At 52.7% G+C, this 12,969-nt stretch overlaps 1 protein-coding gene across 1 annotated transcript in view; it reads left to right on the top strand.

Annotated features, from left to right (window-relative positions):
• CTNNBIP1 (catenin beta interacting protein 1) overlaps positions 1-12,430 on the top strand; it is a 22,880-nt gene extending 10,450 nt beyond the window's left edge. The window contains exon 5 of the mRNA XM_008048144.2: positions 11,753-12,430. Coding sequence (XP_008046335.1) covers positions 11,753-11,811 — 59 coding nt within the window. The 3' untranslated portion in view covers positions 11,812-12,430. The remainder of the gene's footprint in view (positions 1-11,752) is intronic.
• Positions 12,431-12,969: the final 539 nt, after the last annotated feature.

Genomic DNA, 12,969 nt, shown 5'->3' with positions numbered 1-12,969 from the left:
TCGCTGCCCCCAACACTGCTTCCCCCTTGCCCCCACCTCCTGCAGCCTGGACTAGGCCTTCTGTGAGATGTATGTGCACCTCAGCTGTGCTATCCTCCTCCTATGCCCCGGTGCCTCCTGTTCCATCTACTGACCTGACTCAGTGCCTCGAGCTTGGAACTGTGGCTTCCATCTTGTATTTGAGGGACTGGATCCCACTAAGCCCTCAGTGCCTGCTGGATAAATGAATGAATGGGGTCTGCTCTGGGAGCCCAAGGTCTGCATAAAAGACGGTGGATTCTCAAAGTGCCGTTTCCTGGTCTCCAACGGTAGCTGAGCAGACCTGATAGCCAGGAGGACTTGACTTTGAACCAGACAAAATCAATACTTCTCGGGAAGGTTGCCTTGCTGAGAATGGCCAGCTACAGGAATGGGGGAGAGCTGGCTTCCTAAAGCATCAGTCTGGGCAGAACGCTGAGTCCATGCCTTCCATGGCCAGTGCTGCTCTCTCTAGGATAGCTATTGATTGTTTTTCCTGGTTATACAATTATGCTCAGTTATTGTAGAAAACTAGGAAGATAAGCAGAAAATGGCCAGGCACAGTGGCCCATGCCTGCAATCCCAGTGCTTTGGGAGGCCCAGGTGGGAGGACCTCTTGAGCGTGAGACCAGCCTGGACAACATAGTGAGATCCCATCTCTACCAAAAAAAAAAAAATTAGCTGGCCCTGATGGTGCACTCCTGTAGTACCAGCAGTTCAGAATGCTGAGGTGGGAGGGTCGCTTGAGCCCAGGATTTCAAGGTGCAGTGAGCTAAGATCATATCACTGTACTTCAACCTGGGTGATTGACTAGAGTGCAGTGAGTGGCACGATCAAAGCTCACTGCGGCTTTGGACTCTGAGACTCAAGCAACATGGGATGCTTGAGAATGAACAACCCCCACCTCATTCTCCTAAGTAGCTGGGATAGCAGGTACCCATCACCACTCCCAGTTCCTTCTTTTTGTTTATTGTAGAGGTGGGGTCTCACTGTGTTGCCCAGGCTGGTCTTAAACTCCTGGCCTCAAACAGTCATCCCATGTTGGCCTCCCAAAGTGCTGAGATTACAGGTATGAGCCACCACGCCTGGCCACCATATGCATTTTTATTTTATTTTATTTTTTTTTTGAGTTGGAGTCTCACACTGTCGCCCAGACTGGAGTGCAGTGGCCGCTCCTGGCCACTGCAGCCTTGACCTGCTGGACTCTGGTGATCCTTCCACCTCAGCCTTCCAAGTAACCGGAATTACAGACACACACTACCATGCCCAGCTGATTTTTTTAATTTATTGTAGAGATGAGGTCTCACCAAGTTGCCCAGGCGGGTCTTGAACCTGCGGGCTCAGGCAATCCACTCACCTTCGCCTCCCAAAGCATGGGATTACAGGCTGAGTCACCCAGCCCGGCTCCATATGTGTTTTTAAGCAGGACAGTGTTTACCTGAGGAACAGGTGTGATTTAGGCAGTTACATGGTAGTTCAGAAGGAGCTGAACAAATGGGGAAGAACTTGCTGCCACCTTTTTATTCTGGGTCCTCCACCTGCAGACACTTTTGAATGTGACGGTTCCCTGAGAGCTCTGGGTCTCTTCCTGCCTTAGTACTGCACCTGGGATGAGACGCCCAGCAGATGAGACGTCTAGGCCCCTGAAGACACTTTGCAAAGGTCATCCCATAGTCAGTCACCCTCAAAACGTCATCCTCATGTGGGGCTCTGAATAGGCCCTTGTTCTGGTGTTCCAGGGCTGTGAGGGACCCTGCTTTGACACAGCTTATTTTGTCAGGAAGCTCCTTGTCCTCTGCCTGGGGGCCCCCCAGGGATGTGCTCTGCTCTGCCTCTGGCTTTCTTCTTGCCTCTGGGAGCCACGTGCTGGTGCGGTGACTCTGAGGCCTAGTCCAGCTTCCATCACACTCTTTTTCCAGGAGACTTTCCACGGAAGGTTTCCCTGGCCGTGGCCAGTCGGGCTTTCTCAGGACTCTACTGGCTTTCTCCTTTGGAAATGGAGGCTACAGTCTCAGGCAATGCTGCCAGAGAGCCTAAAATAGGTCACTTGGCCTCAGGGTTGCACTGGGGACCTTATTAAAATAGCTGCGGTCACGGGCAAAACAGCAGGGAAGCAGGCTCTGAGGAAATGGCCTTGCCCTTGTATACACTTTGCAGTCGACTCCGCTCTCTGCTCATCACCCCATGACCCTCTCAGCGGCCCTGCCTCTAGGGCTGGTAGCGTGATCTCGTCATACAGCCCAGCTTGGACAGTTCTTCCTGAAATCCTCCCCACAGCGTTCTAGCCTCCGTTTCGCTTCCTTTATAAGCCATCTGCCCCCTTCCAGGGTCAGCGAGTGCCCAGAGCTCCATGTCAGCCTCTCTTTCTGCAGAGCCTGTGGGGCCAGGGTCGGTGTGGTGTCCACGGCCACACGATCAGCTTCCCGTGCAGAGTAGGTGTTTGTCAGATAAATGTATAGACAGATCCTTCCCCAGCCCAGCTGCTCTGAGTATCTTCCCTCCGTGGGCAGCCAGCTGGACCCCTCCTTGGCCCTGGTCCATCTGTACACAGTCTACTGAGGTTTCTGGGTCCCCTCTCTCCCCACGTGTGGCTTGGAGGCCTCTCCCAGAGACACCAGGCGATAACAGACTCTGTGCTGAAATTACAGTCGGGCCCAGGGAGAATTCCAGGCAGCCAGGCAGGAAGCTAATCTTTTTAAACTTTAATCAACACTTACATGAGAATTACCTGTAACCTAATAACAAAATTGAACCCCAAATCACCTATATATTGAATCAAACGGGAATCAACCTGGAGGATTTGGCGCATAAGTGGTGTCCCTGAGGCAGAAACAAGTTCCGGGAAAAGTGAGGCATATGCTGCAGCCCAGGCCAGCTGACTCATCAGCATTCCAGCTCTGGCCCGTGAGGGTGGCTTGACCCTTCTTCACCCAGGGGATAGAACTGAGAACCGATGCCCAAAAGGCCTCTGAGAAGCCCCTCGTTTGATTCTACATTCACCTCCTGGCACCCTGCTAAGAGGCAGACCCTGTAGAGGGGCATGAGGGGCCGCTCAGGCCAGCAGGTGACGGTCCTGCCCATGCTAGCCCTGGTCACGTTGCCATGCTGCAGCACTGCCCACGAGCTGCTAGGCCAGCAGGACAGACAGACATGTGAATGAAGGCATTTTTGTGCTGAGGGAGTGGAAACCATCTAGGAAGCCACAGAGGAGAGGTGCTGTTTGCATGGGGCCTTGAAGAGTGCTGGAAATGTGTGCATGGAGGAAGGAATTGCAGACGTCCCTCTCCAAGGCTGACTGAGAAGTGACAACTCGGGGGGGGGGTGGAGGTTAAGGGACCGTCGGTGGCATCAAGTTCTCGGAGCATGTTCCACAGACTCCACACCTGAATGCCTAGGGTACTTCTTAAAAATGCAGACTCAGCCGGGCATGGTGGGTCAAGCCTGTAATCCCAGCTCTTTGGGAGGCTGAGATGAGGGGATTGCCTGAGCCCACGGGTTCAAGAACAGTCTGGACAGCTGGGCGAGATCTCATCTCTACAATAAATCAAAAAATTAGCCAGGCACAGTAGCACGTACCTGTAGTTCCAGCTACTTGGAAGGCTGAAGTGGAAGGATCGCCTGAGCCCAGCAGGTCAACGCTGGGTTGGCCGTGAGCATGCCACTGCACTCCAGCCTGAGCGATGGAGTGAGACTCCAACTCAAAAAAAAATGCAGACTCTCAGGCCCTGCTGTAGCCCCACCAGATCAGAGTGCCTGCCAGATGAGCCTGGGAATCTACATCTTAAGCCCCCACACTGATTCATTTCTGATGCCCACTAAAATTTGGGATATGCCAGGGCTTTGGATGAAGACCTGGTTCTCTCTCCCTTCTGGGCACAAAATCTTTGGTCTAGGAGAGCTTTCATTTTGGAGAACCAAAGAATTCAGATGAGGAGGAATGAAGCATACCACAAAAGTAGTGTGTGTGTGCCAGGTTCCATGGGAAGGGGAGGGGAGAAATGGGCGAGGTGGCTTGGGTATAATAGAGCCCCAAGTTGCAACCGCCCAAGATGTTGCTTGTGCTGCTTTATGCTATGGATATTGTCCTGTGGCCAGTTAGATGACCCAGATAGATACTATTCTTCACATTTTACAGATGCGTAAACCGAGACTAAGTGTGCAGGGACTTCTTGTGGGCCACACAGCTAGTTGAGTCCTGACCACTGAGTGTTGAGTGTTGCTATTGGGTGCACCAAGGGAGCCCCGGCCTGGGGATGGCCTTCAGCTGCCTCCTGAGTGCTCGCTGGCTTGACCGGAAAATCCACTGCCTCTGCTCCGTGGCTTATGCCTCAGCTCATGTGCAAACGGCACTAGCAGCCGCAGTGCCACCTCCCAGTGGCCTTATGTGCTTGTGGAGGTGGTTGTCAACCTGGAACCCAGTAGGCGCCACTGAGCCTGGTGCTGCTCTGACTGCTACGACCTTGGTGGATCGGTGGCTGCTGTCCCCATAGCAACCAGAGTGTCTTGCTGTCTCTGGGTACAAGCCATTCCCTGGGGACTTTGGAGCATCAGAACTGAGATGTATAGAACACCAGCTGGTAGACCTGGGCTGCTCAAAACAGCACATGCCACCCAGTAGTCTGGGTTTGTCTGGGAGGAGACACAGTCCAGGGTGATACCAGAGCCTTTTCCCTGGGAACCTCTTCCCCTTGGAGGAACATTGGGACCTGGTTTTCCAGGCTGCGTTTTCCCAGAGCTGGTAGCTAAGCTGTTGTAGTTTGGGATAACCAGGTAGCAGATGCTAGCTGGTGTTGATAGCAAGATAATGAGCTTTTGGGGGGTGGGGGCGAGATCCAAAACCAAAATCTTATGGTTAGAAAAGGGGATCAGACATCCAGAATGGGAATTGTCCCAGATACATGGGAACACGTGGCCGTTCTTTCCAGCCTGGTCTGCTGGGTGTGTCGAGGATGGGTCCTGGGCTTGGCAGGTGGCATTCCCTGGACATCTTGAAGCACTTGGCCAAAGTTAACTCCCTGCACTGATGGTGACTCCCAAAGGGGGATTCCCTGTCAGCCATGGGAATGTGGAGACTTTGGGATTTCAGGCTATATTTCTGAGTTGTCAGGCCCCACTTGTCTAGCTCATTAGGAAGGTGCAAGGCTCTTAGGAATTCAGGAGGCCATGAGGTACCTGACCCGAGGACGTCTGACACCATCCTTGGAAGTTCCAGCCAGCACAGGGTGTGCGGATTTCAGGGGTTCTGCAGTATGGCACTGCAAAGTCTCCTGTTGTGGGGCACTGGGCACCGAATCAGGTGATGTGGGCATGTCCATCAGCGTCTGATACCTTTCCTGGTCTGTGGGGTCTTGGGGCCCTGCAGCCTTTGGGAACTGAGCCAGGCTTTTGGGTCCTTGGTCAATTTTGGAGGTAGGATTTACACTCAGTCTGTTTACTCTCTACCTGGCCGCCTTTGAGCACCCGCTCTGAGCTGAACTTTGCAAGTCTCGGAGCTGGAAAAGCATATGGGGGTGGGGTGGTAGGGTGTCAGTTTATCCCTCCCACAGCCAGGTGCTTTAGTGGAATTAGGGCAGAACAGAGTCCTCCTCCTGACTGGGAAAGCAGACCACACCTGTCCTGTGGGATGGTCCAGGGAGGCAGCTAGAGGTGAGGGCAGGGTCTGCGGATCATCACAGGCTTGCGTCCACCACATTTCACCCATGTGGCCTGGGACTGGCCTGTTCCAGTCATGCGGATTTCAGGGGTTCTGCAGCATGGCAAATGCGGATTTCGTGGGCTTAGGCAGCACTAGAATTTCCCCTGCCAGGTCTGTGACATGCCCTTGCCCTGTGGATCGGCCATCTGGGCTTCCTCATCTCCGTGTTCCTCTTTTCTTCTCTTTTTCATCCACTGTCTCTGACCCAGCTATAATCCTACATGGCTGGTCAGAGTTTGCTCTGGAAGTGCATCGAGCTGCCCAGTGAATTCAGGAAGAGACCTTTGAAAGACCTCACCTTAGAGCCTCAAATAGCAAGAGTCTCAGCAGACTGTGGGGGTTGTCAGACTCCTCTGGGAGTCTTCCTTCAGAGCACACTGCTACCCGAGAGAGCCTGGTGGAGCTAGGGTGAGTGCAGACTGAGCTGAGCTGGGCTTTTGGCTCTGTTGGTGGGAATTCATCCTGAGCTCCCATTGTCTGTCTGCCGCCCCCAGCTAGGGGCCAGCTTCCCTCTTCTAAGCTCCTGCATATTTGTCATTTCTTTTCCCCAGTCACATGACTGGGTTCCGTTAAAGGGACCAAGCTGGCATTGGGTGTGGGATGAGAGGACCTGCCAAGCACCCTACCCTGGTTCAGAGAGCTGTGCTCTCACCAGTGCCTTGGGCCTGATTTCCAAGGCAGTTGAGCTGCAGAATTAGTGAGGCATCCAGCAGAGCAGTAGGCAGGAGTGGGAGCAGCAGTCAGGGGAGGGCAGGAAGGGGGATGGAGTAGGGGCAGGGGCAGGGGCCGGGGGCCAGGGATCAGGGACCAGGGCTCCTTTCCAGGTTGGCACTCTAGGTTCCATGTTGAATTCTCCACAAGGCACCCTTGGGCTGCTTTGGTGGTGTTTTATTTTATTTTATTTTATTTTGAGTTGGAATCTCACTCTGTCGCCCAGCCTTGACCTGCTGGGCTCTGGCGATCCTTCCGCCTCAGCCTTCCAAGTAGCTGGAATTACAGGCATGCGCTACCACACCCGGCTGATTTTTTTTAAATTTATTGTAGAGATGAGATCTTACTGCCCAGGTGGGTCTTGAACCCGCGGGCTCAGGCAGTCCACTCACCTCAGCCTCCTAAAGGCACAGGATTACAGGCTGAGCCACCGAGCCCAGCTTTTGGTAGTGTTTTAAATCCTGGTTCTTAGTTCCATTCTGATGGGGACAGATGCTAGGAGGCCTGACAGGCCTCTGTGCCCTGGGTGACAGGGGCAGGTCAGTGATTTCCCTTCTCCTGGTAGTGGTGAAGGCGTGAGCTTTGGAGGCTGGGTCTAGGGCCTCCCTCTGCCTCTGAGCTTCAGGTTCCTCATCTACAAAATAAGGATTCATCCTGCATCCTAAGATCTTTCCCAGGTGCTATGAATATGTCAGTGAACAAGACAAAGTCCCTGAACACATGGGAAGTGCATTCCAGTGGGGAAACGAAGGTCAGATCAATAGATAGCTCTGTGACTAGTGCCGAAGGTACTGAAAACCTCATCTACCTGAGGGATTAAGACAGGCACCAGCCTGTAATCCCGTGCTTTGGGATGCTGAGGTGAGTGGATTGCCTGAGCCCGCAGGTTCGAGACTCACCTGGGCAACTTGGCAAGACCTCATCTCTACAATAAATCAAAAAAATAGCCTGGCATGGTAGCGCGCGCCTGTAGTTCCAGCTACTTGGAAGGCTGAGGCAGAAGGATCGCCGGAGCCCAGCAAGTTAAGGTTGTGGTGACCGGGAGCGTGCCACTGCCCTCCAGTCTGGGTGACAGAGTGAGACTCCAACTCAAAAAAATGAAAAGAAAGACACAGGCACCATTTTAGAAGTCATCTGTGAGATGAACTTGGAGAAGAGCATCAAGGCAAAAGAGACAGCAGGTGCAAGGCCCTTGAGATTCAAGGCCTTATGCCTGAAGGACAGCCAGGGACCCATGTGGCTGAAGCAGTGAGAGGTGGGAAGTGTATAAAGGGAGGCAGAGCAACAGCCAGAAGCCAGTGCATGTGATCCTGTAGGCCACAGTGAGGTGTTTGGTGTCTGCATTGGTTATGAAGAGAGATCTTGCAGTAAGAAGCCTCTGGAGGGTTTTGAGCAAGGCACGACAGGAGATAACTTAATGTTTTTGAAAACTTCCACCTGGCTGCTGTGTCTCTAGAGAATGGACCATCAGAGGCCAATGTGAGGAGGTCTTGGGAAGCAGGGATTCAGGAGTCCAGTGAAGGAGAGCAGCAGGATTTGCTGATTTGCTGTATGTGAGGTGTGTGTGAGAGGGGGGTCAGGAAAACCCCTGGGATTTTGACCTGAGCAACCAGAGGGTCTCAATCCCTTCACTTGAGATGGTGAAGGCTGTGGAGCAGACGTGGCCGCTGCACCACTTAACATTTGCACCAGTGTATGAGGGCTCTGACTGCTCCCCATCTAAGATGATTGTATGTTTTTTTCCCTTTTTTCTATTGATATGTTTTACATTACTTGATTTTCAGATGTTAAGCCAACCTTGCATTCCTGGGATAAATCTCACTTAGGTATATAATCCTTTTTATATGTTGCTGTATTCAGTTTGCTAGCATTTTATTGGGCATTTTTATATCTATAATTATAGGAGATACTGGTCTATAGTTTTCTTTTCTTATGATGTCATCAGGTTTTGGCTATCCTTATGTTTCAGTGTTAGAGATTGGAACAGGAGATACTGATCGGCCTCCCCTCCTGTGCTACCAAAATCTCTGAGCCCAAATTCAGACAATGCAGCAGAAGTACCAAGGGGAGGGACAGAGTCTCATCTGTGAAACGGGATAAGAAACCCAGCTGTCGGCCTGGAGGCAGTGGGCTAGCCTGCTGCCTTTTCAGTGCTTCTAGGATAGCGAGTACCCAAGGGAGCCACCATATGCTGGCCTTCAAAGGAGGAGAGACTGCAGGGTCAACCTCTGAGGTCCCTCCTGGCTCTAAAACTCTAGCTCTGAGGGATTGAATCATAACGGATTGAACAACTCACCCTCCCTGTTAGGTAACTGGTCCAATTTCATAGAGAAGAGAAGGGAGATCAGCATCCTCGGATAGAGGCCTGTCAGATTTGTGGCCAGACCTCATTAAATGACGAACACCTGGCCAACCAATGGTAAGGATAGGGCAGAGAATGCCCTGGGAGAGCCTGCCCCTCTCTTTGGCCCCAAAGGAAGGCAGATCCTGTGGTAAGGCCTGGAAAACAGCACAGGAGCAGAACAGGGCACGAGATGGGCAGCAGCTCAGCACAGTGGGAGGCTCTATAAATGCTAGCTGTGGACATGCAGCCTTCCCCACCCTGCCAGAGAAGGGGGCGGCAGCTGGCAGTGTGGGAAGGGCAGGGCTCTGGCAAATCCTTTGCTTCTAGTGTCTTGTTAAATAGCTGACAGAGCCCTGTGTGACCTTGAGAAGGTTACTTCCTTCCTGCCTTCAGAGTACAGGACAGGTACATGCGCTGGGCAGGTTGCAGAGTTGGGTTCCCTCTGCAGACTCACCATCCCTTCTGGGGTGGTCAGTGCTATTTTTGTGCCTGTAGCTCACTACAGGGGCCAAGGTTCCTGTGAGAAAGCCCACGAGGCAGGCCAGGAGGGAAGCGAGTGGGCTGCCACCATGCATTGCCACCTAGACATCCTCGGCTGATGGCTCCCTGCTCACAGCCTCCCTCCAGCCCCCTCCTGATCATCGAGCTAGGGAGGCAGCAGAAGTCGGCATCTGTTAGGTAACCAGCTCAGCTGCCATGCAGGGTATGATGTAATCTTGGATTCTGTGGTTGCTAGGAAAATTCTGCCTGCAGTGATATTGCGTGGTCCTAGGACTGAGGCGAGAACAGAATGTTCCCAAGAAGACGAGAAGGATTAGTAGGGCTCCCCATCCCAAGAAGCCAGATGACTTGCACCCCTTTCTAGAAGCATATTTCTCTTTTTAGGATTAGAGACTGTGCTAGGAAGGACAGAACCCCGTGAAGGCAGGGTCAGGGGCAGGGTGACAAGTTAGTTCCCTTTGTAGCACCTTGGTGCTCGAGTGCGAAGGTGAAGACACATGTCTTGTTTGTTGCACCCTTGTCATTGGGCCCTGTATCTACAGCCCTCCCCACAGCTGAGTGCCTCCTCTCTCTCAACAGAGTAATTAGGAAGGAGGTCATCACGTGCCTGCTGAGGGGGAGACCACTTGAGGTGTGGCTGAAACTGGCCAACACTATGCCGGGAACCCCACTGCACACTCCCCATACCAGCTCTCCCTTGGGTGGCCTTTCCTGTCTCTGCTGCTCTGGACCGCCCCCTCCTGGGGAGAATTCCTGCAGTAGCACAGACGTCAAGATGTCAGAAATGCCATGGGCAGCCTGACTGTTATTGTTCTGGGCACAGTGAAGAACCGCCCTTGAGAGAGGCCGGGTGCCATGACTCAGCCTGTCTTCCCAGCACTTTGGGAGGCTGAGGCAAAAGGATTGCCTGAGCCCAGGGCTTCAAGACCAGCCTGGGCAACTTGGTGAGACCTCATCTCTAAAATAAATCACACAAACTAGCCGGGCGTGGTGATGTGCATCTGTAGATCCAGCTTCTTGGAAGGCTGAGGTGGAAGGATCGCCTAAGCCCAGCCTATCGAGGTGGCAGTGGCAGTGAGTGTGCCACTGCACTCCAGCCTGGGTGACAAGAGTGAAACTCCAACTCAAAAAAAGGGAGGTGGGGATAGCAGTAGGACCCAGGGACAGCGAGTCAGAATGGGACCTTGAAGGCCACTCCCTTGGCCCGCAGGGGTCTGCTGACCATAGACAGCTCCTTTCTCCCCAAGCAGCTTTGGGTGGGGGAGGCAGGTCAGCATTTCCAGCTCTTTTCCTCCTCCCTCCTGCCTTTTCTGGCTGCATGTCAGAGCCTGTCTTCTGGGAAACAAGACAAAGGAAGTGATTTCATGAATGCCTGGACTAGAATCTCAAATTCAGGATTAAGAAAAATAATAAGAATTGTGGGCATTATCTGTCTCCTTCAGAGATCATGCAGAAAGCAGGCTACAGGTGGGCATGGCCTTGCAGGTATTGGGTTTGGGCAAAGGATGATAGTTGCAAAGAGGTGGGCATGGCCATGCAGGTATTGGGTTTGGGCAAAGGAAATCGTTGCATTGAAATGAGCCGGGCACGGTGGCTCACTCCTGTAATCCCAGCACTTTGGAAGGCAGAGGCAAGAGGATTGCCTGAGCCCAGGGGTTTGAGACCAGCCTGGGCAACTTGGCAAGACCTCGTCTCTACAATAAATAAAGAAAAATTACGACTGGACACGGTGGCTCACGCCTGTAATCTCAGCACTTTGGGAGTCCGAGGTGAGAGGATTACCTGAGCCTATGGGTTCGAGATCAACCTGGGCAACTTGGAAGCTGAGGCGGAAGGACTGCCTAAGCCCAGCAGATCAAGGCTGCGGTGGCTGTGAGCATGCCACAGCCTGGGTGACAAAAGTGAAACTCCAACTCAAAAAAAAAAAAAATAGCCGGGCATGGTAGTGCATACCTGTAGTTCCAGCTACTTGGGAGGCTGAGGCAGAAGGATTGCTTGAGCCCAGAAGGTCAAGGCTGTAGTGAGCTGTGATCGTGCTACTGCACTCCAGCCCAGACAGCAGAGTGAGACTCCAACTCTAAAAAAAAAAAGAAAGAAAGAAGCAAGATCCTCCGAAGGGATCAAGATGTCAGTTTTGAGAAGAGAGAGAGAGAGCTTCCTTCCCAAGGGCTCCCCGGTTTTGGTGACCTTGGAACAGGGGATATGAGCACAGCCTAGCCCTACTCCAATTCACCTGGTCCTTGTCCTCAGCTGTGTAGCCTCGAGCAAGCCTCTGCACCTCACCCCAGCAGCCCTGCCACCCCGCAGTGGGGTTGCTGGCCATATCCCCCAGCTAGACCATAGGGGCCACCAGAGGAAAGGGGCCTTCCTCAGAAGCACTGTGGGGACAGATGCTCCAACTGGGGCCCACAGCCTCCGTGCTTGTCCCACTTGCAGGCCAACACTGGAAGCCCCATCAGTGATTCTTGTCCCCTGGTCTGCAGGTGCAGAGGATGTGGTGATGGCGTTTTCCAGGTCGGAGACGGAGGACCGGAGGCAGTAGCTGCAAACCCCTTGGAACACCTTGGAAGCTGTCAAGGGCCAAGAGATCGGTGTGGCTCCTCGGCTGGCTGAGTGGCAGCAGAGCACCTCGCCCTACCTTCCCCTGCTCCCATCCCCTGCCCCACCCCGCCCCGCCCCACAGCCACTCAGGGGGCCAGCATCAAGGGGACACCAGCGATGCATTTATGATTGGCTTAAAGGGATGGACTCATGATTGGATGCAGGAAGAAACCTTTTTATTTTTAAATCTTGACCAACAGAAACCTTTTATTTTTATTTCTGACTCTTATTTTTTTTTAAAACTTGCGCCTCGGTATCTGGCTTCCTAGGAAGCTCTCCGGGCTCTGGTGCTTTAGTTAGGTCAGTTTTTAGAAATGTGAAGAGGTCCGACTGGCTGCTTAAACTGGAAAGGGATTACGATTGGCTGGTTAATGGGAAAGGGTTTTTTTTTTTTCTTTGATGGGCTGCAGGTGTTCTGCTGATATCAGCAACTTCTCTATTTTGAATGCAGAAAACAGGGTCTGGGACATTAGTTGTTATATTTGACTTGAAAAAAAGAAAGAAAGAAACCAAGTGCGCTTTGCAATATTTATTACACAAAGAGCTTGCTGCTGCCTTCACATTTTTTTTGGTTTGTGTTTGAATTTGATTGGCTTTCAATGCGCGAGTTTGGTTCCCTTTGGCTCACTCATGACACCTGTTGCCATGGTTTCACACCCCCCCCCCCGCTTCTTGCTCTGGGCCTGGAGGTCCACCTGGAGAGTGCATTTACTTTAATGACCACACCTGCCTCCACCAGCTAGGGGACCCCAAGGACCCCGAGCAAGGTCTACAGCTAGAAAACAGGGCCCCCGAGGAGCTTTGTGTTGTCCTGAATGGATGGCCCAGAGCTTAGAGGTAACCATTAAGCAGTGTTTGTTGCATCACTTCTGTGAGTTGACCACCAGCCAGCTTCCCTGGGTGAGAGTAGGATTGTTCAAACACTGTCCAGGCCCTCCTGGCTGGGCTGTGCCCAGCAGAGGCACACTAGTCTGGGCAGCTCTGTCCTCTTGGCCATCCCTCCTCCCAGATCCTCATCTTGAGACTCCTTCTAGAAAAGGAAGAGTTGCTCCAAGCTGTGAGATGCCAAATGACCCTGGAGTTCATCTAGTGGGGATCC

The sequence above is a fragment of the Carlito syrichta genome, unplaced genomic scaffold, assembly GCF_000164805.1.
Source record: "Carlito syrichta isolate Samal-C Ts95f unplaced genomic scaffold, Tarsius_syrichta-2.0.1 Scaffold120599, whole genome shotgun sequence".
NCBI classification, from domain to species: domain Eukaryota; kingdom Metazoa; phylum Chordata; class Mammalia; order Primates; family Tarsiidae; genus Carlito; species Carlito syrichta.
This window is presented reverse-complemented; position numbering and strand designations above follow the sequence as displayed.